At 42.3% G+C, this 11,186-nt stretch overlaps 1 protein-coding gene across 1 annotated transcript; it reads right to left on the bottom strand.

The window, feature by feature from the left end:
- Nucleotides 1-379: 379 nt before the first annotated feature.
- COPS3 (COP9 signalosome subunit 3) lies at nt 380-10,926 on the bottom strand. The gene is made up of 12 exons (XM_042828045.1): nt 10,837-10,926; nt 8,156-8,285; nt 7,203-7,315; nt 7,049-7,098; nt 6,147-6,239; nt 5,249-5,428; nt 3,922-4,062; nt 3,009-3,182; nt 1,943-2,029; nt 1,640-1,753; nt 971-1,051; nt 380-716 (listed from the first exon to the last, which is right to left on the bottom strand). The coding sequence occupies exons 1-12, from the start codon at nt 10,889-10,891 to the stop codon at nt 663-665; spliced, it is 1,272 nt and encodes a 423-aa protein (XP_042683979.1). The 5' UTR covers nt 10,892-10,926; the 3' UTR covers nt 380-662.
- Nucleotides 10,927-11,186: the final 260 nt, after the last annotated feature.

The raw sequence follows: 11,186 nt of genomic DNA, 5'->3' as shown, positions 1-11,186 counted from the left end.
TTGTACCAGAAGTTTAAAATCAAAACAGCTCTCATGTATGATTTCCCTAAAGCAACTTCTGCTTTTCAACAGTCACCTACCAAGGACTTGTCAATACCTTTCGAGAAGAACCTGGTTCTTATTTCATCAGTTGAGACAGCAGCCAACTACACTAAGTATATGCAAATTATGATGTAGAGAATTTTACTTAAGCTCCACCCCTCTCCCTCCCACCATACATATATCTGCACTTCGAGCCAAATTTAAATACAAAAGGAACCAGTAATTATCTTGTAAATGAACCAATGCGAGTTTGCATTCTTCCCTGAATAACACTTCTTTTTTTTTCCTGCAGAGGAGGAAAAAGGACTGCTACAGAAACACAGCAACATTCAAAACCTTTAAAACAAAAGGTAGATTATTTAATGCACTGACGATGTTAATCTGAAGATAAATAAATCCACAACAGACTTTTAAGTTTCTTTTGAGATTTCCTTTTTCTTTGCGGAGAATATTTCTGAAATTATACAGTACTGAGAGGGTGTTCTTTTATTTTCTCAATGTCCAGGTGAAAAGCAAAGCTCAGTTCTCTCTGCTCTCTTCATGGAACTCCTCAATGCCCCATTCCAGGCGTGATTCTCTTAAGCTTTTACTTGAAAGCGGAGCAGTGAGCAATACTAATTTCAGGAATAACTGGATGGTTTGGTCCCTGAGTCATCTTCTTGAGAGCCCATACTCTGAAAGATAAAGAGTTATTTCTTCAAAAACAGGTCTGAGGAATTACCTTTGAGACAGACTTCCCTTTGAAGTGAACAGGTATGGAAATTAAGTGGATATGAAGTAACATGCACTTCCTTTTTGTTTTAAAGCATGATGTTTCTGCACGTTGCACTGATGTATTATTACTAGCACTAGGAATGCAAACATTCAGTACAATGTACTCACTACACTCAATTTCTTAAATATTCTGACAAAAGGTTAAGTCAATTACCTTCTGCACAAACTGAGGGTTCACAGTGATCTCTTGATCCATGGCTTTCAGTCGTTCATCAAGCTCTATACATTTCAGCATCTTAAAAAAACAAAGAAACAACAACAACAAAACATACTAAGCTGACTTTTGTCCAGCTTGTAAAAGATCTTCTGATACTTTGTGGCTGTGCTATGGAGAACTAGCAACCTCTGCCATCACAAAAATTCCATGTCAAAATGCTCTTTGCCTTCATCTCCTAGATGAAAGCCTCACATCACTTTTTATTCCCTTATTTTAATTAATATCTTCCCAACAATCCGTTTTAAAGCCCCGTGAGGTCAGTGACCTCAAACTCCAGGCATATCACTGTCAACCAAACCAACCCTTGAACAGTCCTTCTAATCCAGCCAGTTTCAAGAACTTCACATCAACATTAAGCAGTCTGTCTATTGAGATGTCTCAAGCTGACAGAAGATAAAGCAGGAAAGTCATAGCTAATTACTATCAATCTAAAACTTTTAAATGAGAAATAGTAACAATTCATAGCTCTCCATCCCTACGTGTAAGTTACCTACGCTGTCTTCTCCCAGCATCTGATTTCAGACTATTCAGTAGGAGCTAGTTATTAAAAATAACACTAGTTATTCAGTAGGCATGCCAGAAGTATTAAAACTCTTGCAGATTTACCTCCTGATCAATGTTATGAAGCATAGCTGGATTGTTATACTTCTCAGGATTATCGTGGAAACAGACCATCCCATCCTTCTGATTAATACTTGCAAAGATTTCACCATCTTCTATCTGAAATGAAAGTTTAAAATAAAGCATCACCAACAACAGAATTTCAGGTAGCTACAACTCCTCGTGGGATTTCATTCAACGTGAAACAGAACCATTCTTCTGCCAGTCAAACACACACTGCCAAATGAGACAGTCTTACACTGGATCAGTATTGAAGTCAGGACTATTTAGTCAAGTTGCAAGTCTTACCATGTGGAGGACGTACTTTTCTGCTTCCTGGGGCCCCGACAGCTGAACTCGACTTGCCATGTCTTGTAATGACAACGTTAAGAACGTCTGTAATTAAGAAAACGCCAAGCCACTGAAATTACACACTAAGAACTTCCCCTGCCAATCCTTCATGGCCCAACAGTCTTATTTTTGAAGTTGGATGGGATGAAACAAGCAGAACGCACAGCTGTTACTTACAAAAGCACTGTGACAGCACAGTCAGCTCTTACTCCAAAGATTCTAGTTCGTTATACTGTGCATGAATGCAGGCCAAACTCACGGAGTGGTTACTTCATTTCTGCAATCTCTTTCTGTCCCTCAGGAGTTGTGATCATGTCCAACCTCTTACCCACATTCAAACCTAAATAAGGCAGCTGTCCACCCCTTGAATTTCCATCAAGAATTGCATACATTGCACTACTTCCAAAGTTACTTCTATTGCAGCAAATACTGTTTGAGCTTAAGAAAGAGAGAGCTTCCCCTGATCCCTTTTAAGGATTAATCATCTCTTCAGCCAAGGACCAGATCACTACATTGCTTCTGCATTTCTTTTAACTGACACTTCCAAAATCCATGCTATTCACTCACTCTCATCTAATGAAGTAACCAATGAAGTTCAGGTTTCCTACTTTTGAACAAAGATGGAGTTTTGGGTTATTAGTGTTCATGACCTTTCTGATTACGTACTAAATGATCATGGGCTAAGCTCTCTCATTCCTTGCAGCAAAACCATTGAATTAGATCAGAGTATTGCCACAGACAGTAAGGTCTGGAAGCTTCTGTGCAAAAAGCAAGCAGGTAAGCAGACATATAGCTGGATACCACCGTCCATGGCTGTGCACAAACCCCTCTGATAGACACTGACTGAACCACCTTTGCACTAATGTTCAAGTAACTAACTGAATTGGTTTTCTACCTAAAGCATCTGAAAGTCTCAGAATGGTACTTCACACACACGAATCTGTTTGTTTCCCTGCGACATGACTATGTTATCATTTTGCACTTATGTGAATAAATTTCAACCTGCACATCTTACCCATCTTACCTTGGTTAGCCTCTGAATATTCTTTTTGTAGAGAGATGACAAGCATTGCTTAACCAGCCCCATATTGTTATCCCTTGTGAATGTTTCACTGTGTTTGTTCACCAGATTTCGAAGCTCCGAGGGTTTATTGGTAGAATAAACTTGTGCTAATTCATGGTAAGCATTGCTGAGGGGCTGCAATCAGAAAAATGAGAACTCTTCTTAAAGAACATGGTGCTCAACCAGCCTCACGAATTCAAGTCACTACTTCAACATAAGCCATGCAGGCAAAAAGAAATTAAAGTAGCTCAAGTGCCTCTTAAAATCTAGGTGATGCCCATGCAGGTCCAGGGCAACAACAGATCCTTGTCCAGTCAACTGTATTAAAGCAGTGTAAGATCTAATCAGCTCTGTTCAAGGACCAGCATACAAAAAAAAAAAAGCAGGAAAAGAGCCTTTGGTTGACTATCAGATGACAAAAGCTGAGCCTAAGCTCAGCAGCACTGCATTCACAGTTTATTCATAATATCTGTTCTAATACCTAAGACACTGTCAGCCCTGATCCCTGTGAATCACAGCATGGACAACACAATCATATATGCATCATATATTCATACTGAATGCCAAGTGAAACTTGTCAACTTTGAGTTCTGAAGTAAAGGTTATCAAGGGATGTGCAACACCAGTGAGGAGAACACTGCTAATTACAAAGTCCTATTCAACTCAAAAGACTTTTTTTTTTAAACAAAAAAAGATGAAGATCCTTATTTCCCATACAAACAACATCATTTATGATCTTTAGCCACAGTAGACTCGAAAAACAAGAATGTGCAACACTGAACAGTATCACCAAATGAGGGTAGGAAAATGCCTGCAATACGATTTTTATTATCCACGCCCTGTTCTGTGATTTAGCTGCTTTTGCAAGACTTACCTTAATGAACCTACCAACTATCTGGGAAGTATATTTTGGTAGCTGTTGAACTTTGCCAAGTAGTATCAAAGAAACTAGAATATACTTTTTATAAGATTCCAACATAATATGACTAACTGCCATGGCTGGAGTAGTTATTGCCTAAGCGAGAGAAAAAGACATGAATCAAGTTTAATATTTCATTGGTAACTTGCAATAGCTACACTATCAACATCTCAGTTTAAAACTGTACGCACAAAGGATGCAGTGACGTGTTAGATTCACTTTTGAGCATTACAGCTTAACTTCCATCAAAGGTAAATATCTGAAAACATCCTAAAAAAGTTCTGTATGAACTACTCAAAACATCACATATTACAGTAATGCCTAACTTAAAAAACCCTGTTAAGATCAAAGCCTCTTTGTTTGATACGTATCTGAAGTTGTACTGTAAATCACCAGTGGTGCCTGTTGCAAGCAATGATTACACAGCCCCTGTGAAAGCTGAATTTACACACATCCTCATAATATCCCTATGAAATCTTTCTATTATGCAATCTCTTATTTAACCATGATGAAAGAGGCTTGCAGAACAGCAAGAAGGGATTTTAGTTCACCCCAATGCTGCTACTCAACAGCTCACCCTTGCTTACAGAAAAGCGCTGCACCGGTTTATTTTGCACATTTGACAGCTTTTCTTCGCTGAGTTTCCTCAATTCTGTCATTCCCTCTTCTTTCATAGAAGAAAGTAGAGCAGTCATTATTATAATAGGCATGAAGTGTAACTTCCATCAAAAAATTGGCAAAGGTCAGAAGCAAAGCCACAGTGCTCTTTGAAAATGCACAGTTCTGAGCACCAGCCTGTTTCTGTGTGAGCAGTAATGAGTGAGCACTTGAAAATATTTATAGTGAGATAAATTTAACATCAACCTTTGAGTTGCATAGCTTTATGGTGCATTAGTTGCTTGGCTGGGACTTTCCAAGAAGATAACACTTCTAAATTCAGTTTGTTACTTCACTCTGTGCACCAAGAGTATCATTTAGTCTGGGCTCCTCATGATACAGCTGATAAACAAAAATGAACCCCAAGCAGTTTTTATGCACAGTTATAATGCACAGCATACAAAAGCAAACCCAGTGTGAACAATGAACAGAAGCACAGACCTGTTAACAGAACTGCATCCTAAAGGTTAAGAACAAAAATAATCAGACTGCTTGTACTTGACACTGGGTGCACAGCTTTCTGTTTGAATTTGAAGCTGACTCACTATCTCAGTTGGTGTCACACATCCCACTTTTGCTTTTCAATTCACCACAATTCAGACTGATGAGTTTTAATTAAAGTTACCTGTTCATAGAAGTAGAGTGCTCTTTCAAAGTTCTTTAGCCCAGTGTATATCATCCCACCATAGTAGTAATAACATAAAAAGTGCTTTGCATCGTATGCCCCATTTTCTTTACAAATATCCATCATGTCCACATCTAGATATGGGAGGGCAGGTTTAAAGCATTTTGCTAACAAACAGAGCTACAAGAAAACAAATCAAGTGTTTATAAATTAGCTATTTTAAATACCCACGAAGATGACATTGAAATACAATGCATTTAGTAGTATTTAATATAACCTCACTCCTCTGAGAGTTCAAAAACAGTGTACGCCACAGCAGAGGCATAACACACATCATACATTGTATTGTGGTGTTTGGAAAAGCACAGATTGTGAACTTTTAGAAATCATTTGAATCCTAAAGAAATCAGACCAGCCAATAAAGCAGCCTGAAACTCCAGGCCTTCCAGACTACTGTGCTGGCAGCACTCAATACTGCACTAAACATTCTCATCCAACTCTAAGTCCCAGGAGCCAAGAATGAGACAGAAGTGCAAATCCAGGCCAAAGACATGGAGACAAGCATGCCTTTTGTCAAACCCAAGCAAACAGTATTTGGCCAGAACACTCACACTGTCTAAGAGAAGCTGTGCACGACTTCCAGCCCAGAGAGAAGGGCTTTCAGAAGTCATGAACAAAATCAAAGACCTGGGGACATGTGCTGAACATTTAGCAGGAAGAGAAGGGAGTTTTATTTCAGTATGCCATATTGCTGACTACTGGAAAAGAATTAAAAAACAAAATCAAAAACCCCAAGGCCACAATTCAAAGCTTTCTTTACGCTGCAATACGTGGATGTGCGTTTCTCAAACAGCTGTAGGGAATCTACCAGCTTTCACTCTCAGAATCAAGACCTTACCTGGCAGAGATCTGCATGTATTGAGGTCAGCTGGTTTGTGTTCATCTGCATCTTGTCTATGGCTTGTCTGAGAATGCTAATTCCTCGCAGGGGCTGTCAGAAATTACATCTCTTTCAGATAATTTCTCATAGATGGCAGCACATTGGATCTTATGTTGACACTTACAAATGAAAAATAACACTAATTGACAGGTTCCGTTAAGTAATAATTAACTCGTGGTTCCCTTTTTGTAGGATATTGCAGTCACTCAGAAAATAAGATGAGCCTACAGTATACAAACTCCCTGATAAACTAAACAAAGTCACCCATTCTGCTTCACAAAGACAAGTTCACCAGGAAAACAGTAAGTTGTACTGAGTAAACCTGCTCTTGACTCCATGACTACATCTAAATTCCTAGTAAATACAGGAAAGGCTCCTGCTTCACTCAGTCCTGATTTGATTTTTATTTCAAGCTAGATTTAACTTACTTTTTCAGGGCATTTTCAGTATCTTATCCCTAAAAACAAACGTCCCCTACATTTTAAGGCATTTCATTAAGCACGCTGCATTAGACTGGTGAGAGTAACACTGGAATCTCTCTGACTCATTGGCTCTGTCAGTTTGGGCAGCTCTCCCCTGCTCACACACACCATAACACACCTGGCACACCTGACTTCCTGGTTTGTGTGTGAGAGCAAGGTTTTAGCTAATTCCCTCCCCCAAATTTTAATGCCTATTTTCCTTAAGGAGGTTTTAAAATCTTTTAGGTTCATTACTGCTCAGTAGACTTAACATACATAAGGAGCCACACAAAAATACTTCCCATGAAATTAGCAGTAAATCTTTATGAAGCAAGTAACGTCCCTCTCAAGAGCCTGGCTTTGTAGGTTCCTTATTTGTATTAGCTGATACTTGCTCACCTGTTTTCTCTCCACAAGGGCATTTGTTAACTGGTGGCACAGGCCAGCAACTAAACAGAGAAAAACAAAATAATTCAGTAAAAAAATCAAATCAACAATACCAAACTATATCAATACACACAAAGTTTTTCTGTAAAGTGCTGAATTAACTTACAAGTGTCTGTTGCATATCTGATGTGTTCCCCATTACAAGTACTGATGAAGAGCTGCACCTGTGAGAATAACGTTTCGAAGTCGGGGATGCTGGGCATAGAAAACTTCACAAACCTAAAACAAGACCCCAAAAAAAGTTTAACACACAACAGTAAGAGATTAATTAAAGAAAACAAAAAGTTTTATGTTCATTAGTCTCTACAGATACAGGCAGCTTCTTGCAAGAAGTGCCAAAGTGGTCATGACAGATGGCATATGATTTCCCCAGGAACTGCACAGCACTTGGAAGTACACTTTCAGTGCAGAGTCCTACTATGACTCTGGTAAAAAACTAGTTTGGAACTAACTATGGCCAACAAAGATCACTTTATCTGCTACAATTATAATCACAATAAATTGCTAGCAGTGAAATTTTTATACTAAACCACGGAACTTCTCCAGAGACCTGCTTGAATGCGTCACAGATTTTTCAACTATTAAATGATCAGACTTGTCTGTCTTGCTAAGAGCTCCTTCATTTTCAGCTTCTCTCCATCCCTGCAGGCTCCTCAGTACCCTACAGGCTGCAGCTGCACACTGCTTCTGTTATGATTACACTGAGTGCAATGAGAACTCTGCACATGGCTTCATGCTTACAGTTTGGCTCACTCGTGTTCTGCCAATTAAAAGTTTTTGCTGAACTGATAGGTAAAAACACTCATACAGACATAAACAACCAGATACAGCCTTAAGGAAAACAAACCTCCATTTGGCAGTAACGACAGTTTAAGGCTCCAGATTTTTTTTCTGCTGAAAGCAGGAATTTGCTTTAACATTTCTTCTAATAAAAGGTCACCAAAGGAAACTAAGCACTACTCTACAACAGACTGAAGATACTTGTGTCTGGCTGGCAATCCAGCATGTAGCTTGAAATTCTGATGCTAGAATGCTTAATTAAAAGAAAGCCACACTTACAAGACAGCAAGAACTCCTAACGAGTGTTCCTGCACATCCAGGGCACCAAGCACTGTATCCAGATGGGAGAGGTTTTTCGCTAGCAGTTCTCCGCTTTTATTGATCAGCTCACAAAGCTGGGTCATTTGCCCTGAAACAAAAAGCATCCTTGTCAGACCCCACTTAGAAATCACACACGCATTCCCACGCTTCATTACAGCTTGGTTCTCTATTAAAAAAATAATTTAGGAAGTCAGGAAAACGTAGCATCACCCAGCCAATTTCCTGCTCTGCACTATGTGAGGCATCAGTTCTCACAAATAAGTGACAGGTAAACTTCTGACTGCTGGGACAGCAAAGGGAGCACGAGCAGCAGCATCAATCCACCTCACTACAGAGGGCTTCAGGATCCCATGGCAACAACCAGCTCTGCTTGAGCCAAGTCTCCCAGACTCCAGCAAGTTTTTGCAATGCCAAATTCCCTCTCACATGAACAGAATTTACCTCCACCTGTGCCTTCTAGTCGTTAAAAGCAAAAACATATCCACCAAGAACAGCATCCTCCCCTTTCTGAAATAATAACGAAACCACCTCCATACCAACGCTCCTTAGCATTCCTCAAGTGCCTTATTCACTTCTCTGGGCTGCTCATTATTAATTTCAAAAACCCTGCAACTGAACACCTCCAATAATAGGATTTTTAAAATCTGTTCTTAACTTTACTTCATATAATTATTACTACAGCATTGTTCTATTCATTGTGAACTATAAACACAGCATGAAATGTGACTACTTTGAATTAGGCAGGTATGGTAAGCCCTCACAAATAAAGCAGTGACTTCCCTCTTTATTATAACAAACTGCTTTCAAAACCCTTCTTTTTTTTTTCCTCCTTCAAAACTACAGGAATTAAAACCACATCTTTCTGAAGCAGAGGATTGTTTCAGTGTTCAATCCTTGTTGATTATAGGAAAAAAAAGCAGAAGTCCTTTCACCCTTTACAGAAGTCTTCATGACCTGAAGAATAGTGCCCCCATTCATAGAGATTTACACCATTCTCAAATTTCTTGGCCTTTTCCTTTGAAAACAAAGATGAAACCGGGGAGCCTTACCAATGAAATGCTAACACTGAAGTAAAAACAGGATCAAAAGGTCCATAGGTGGGACCACAGACCAGGAACCCCAGACACCCATCCTCATAACATCTCTGTCCATCCAGATTTAAAACTCCCAAGACAAGCATGGAGAGAAACAGGGCCTGTAAAATCTCATTCGGCAATGATATTCAAGCACTGCAAAAGGTCAGTTCTGATGCCCTCCCCCAAGACAAATCCTCCCATTCTACAGCCTTCATCCAGCATCCTCCCCCCATAAAAACAAACAAACAAGAACCAAAACCACAAAGAAGAAAAAAAAAAAATCCCAAAAACCCCAAATATGCTACATATTAACAGCATGCAAGTGGAACACCCACACAAGGCCTCACTACATGTCCATTTATGTCATCCCCTGTGCAGTTTAGCACTGACAGCCCAGGACCACAAGTACACCTGATTCTCCCACTGCAGTCTGTGGTGCCTGCACTCACTCCTCACAGACAGCACCTATCTGGGCAGCCCCCAATGGCAGAACTTCCATGAAGGCAGCCAGCTTTCCCCTAGAATAGCGTTCACCTTCAAAACTATATAAGAACTTGCCAGCTAAACTAAACCACACAAAAAATCTTCTGTAGTCTGCTAAGTACCTGCATCTTGCATAGGTACAAACTGTCTCCAGCATCTGCTATCCTCAGTAAAAATGCTACAAATTTAGTAAATTAAAACCAAAGCATGACAGAATCTACACCCCACCCAAAAGTAACTGCCAGAGATAAAGCCTGAGGGCTGCAGAGGAAAGCATGAATTTCTGATCGCTTACAGAGTGCAAACATCCACGGAACAGTAGGATTTGGGAGGGTCCTGTGGGGACTCCCAAGTTCAATCCCTCTTAAGGCAGGTTCTCTAAGGCAGGTTGTACAGGAAGGTGTCCAGTTGGGGTCTGAATATCTCCAGAGGAGACTCCACCACCCCTGGTCAGCCTGTTCCAGTGCTCTGCCACCCTGACACTGAAGAAGTTCTTAGGGAGCATCCCCACAGAAAGTTCAAGAAGTACAAGACACCCATATGTGGGGTAATGAGAAGCTTGGCAATAAAACAGACAGTTTACATAGAAGTATTAAAACACCTCCTGAGTGCTGTGTAATGACAACCACGAGGCAGCCTCAGGCTTCTCCCCTTTTCCCCCGAGGTACATCAAACATCCCAACAGCAATGACAGCCCCTCAGAGCCCCAAACCGGGAAGGCAGAGCTTTCACCCCCAGGAGCCAGCACTTCCAAAACGCATTCAAGCCCCACTTCCCTGAAGCCCCCCCATTTCCCACCCCCTTCCCAAGGCTCACGCTCCATCCCAGCCGCTCCTCGCGGGGTCGAAGCCCTCCCGGGACCCCCGACGGGGAAACGAAGGCCTCACCGGAGCCACAAGGAGAGCTCCCGGCACGCTCGGAGAGTCAGAGCTCCGCACCGCAGGGCCCAACCACCGCCCGAGATAAAGCCACGAGAGACCCGGGCCCCGACCCGCTCCCCACGTACACACGGGGCCCAGCGGGCCGCACCGGCCGCCGCTCCCCGCTCGGCCCCACCCGCGGTTCGCACCCGGCGGTCACCTTGGGCCGAGAGCTGCCGGACGCTGTTAACGAACTGCTCCAGCGCCGACGCCATCTTGGCGGCTGGCGGCGCGGCCGCGCGCGCTACGGGAGGGGCGGGGCGGGCGGCTGCGAGGGGGGAGGGAGGGAAGGGGCGGCACGGGCCGGAGCGGCGGAGGGAAGCGGGAAGGAGGCTCCGCCACGGGCGCCGCCGCCACCGGCCAATCAGCGGCCTCTGCGGGAGTCGCGCGACGCCCGCCGCCGCGCGTCACTTCCGCTGTCTCGCGAGAGCAGAAGCCTCTCCCCCCCGCCCGTCGCGGTTGCCGGGGTAACCGCGGCCCAGCCGGAAGCACCGCCCCCGCGCGCACTCC

Source organism: Centrocercus urophasianus, unplaced genomic scaffold (assembly GCF_019232065.1).
Source record: "Centrocercus urophasianus isolate 14NV4802_14NV808 unplaced genomic scaffold, USGS_Curo_1.0 seq_29, whole genome shotgun sequence".
In the NCBI taxonomy this organism is placed as follows: Eukaryota; Metazoa; Chordata; class Aves; order Galliformes; family Phasianidae; genus Centrocercus; species Centrocercus urophasianus.
The sequence above is the reverse complement of the archived record's forward strand: the minus strand, read 5'-3'. Positions and strand labels throughout refer to the sequence as shown.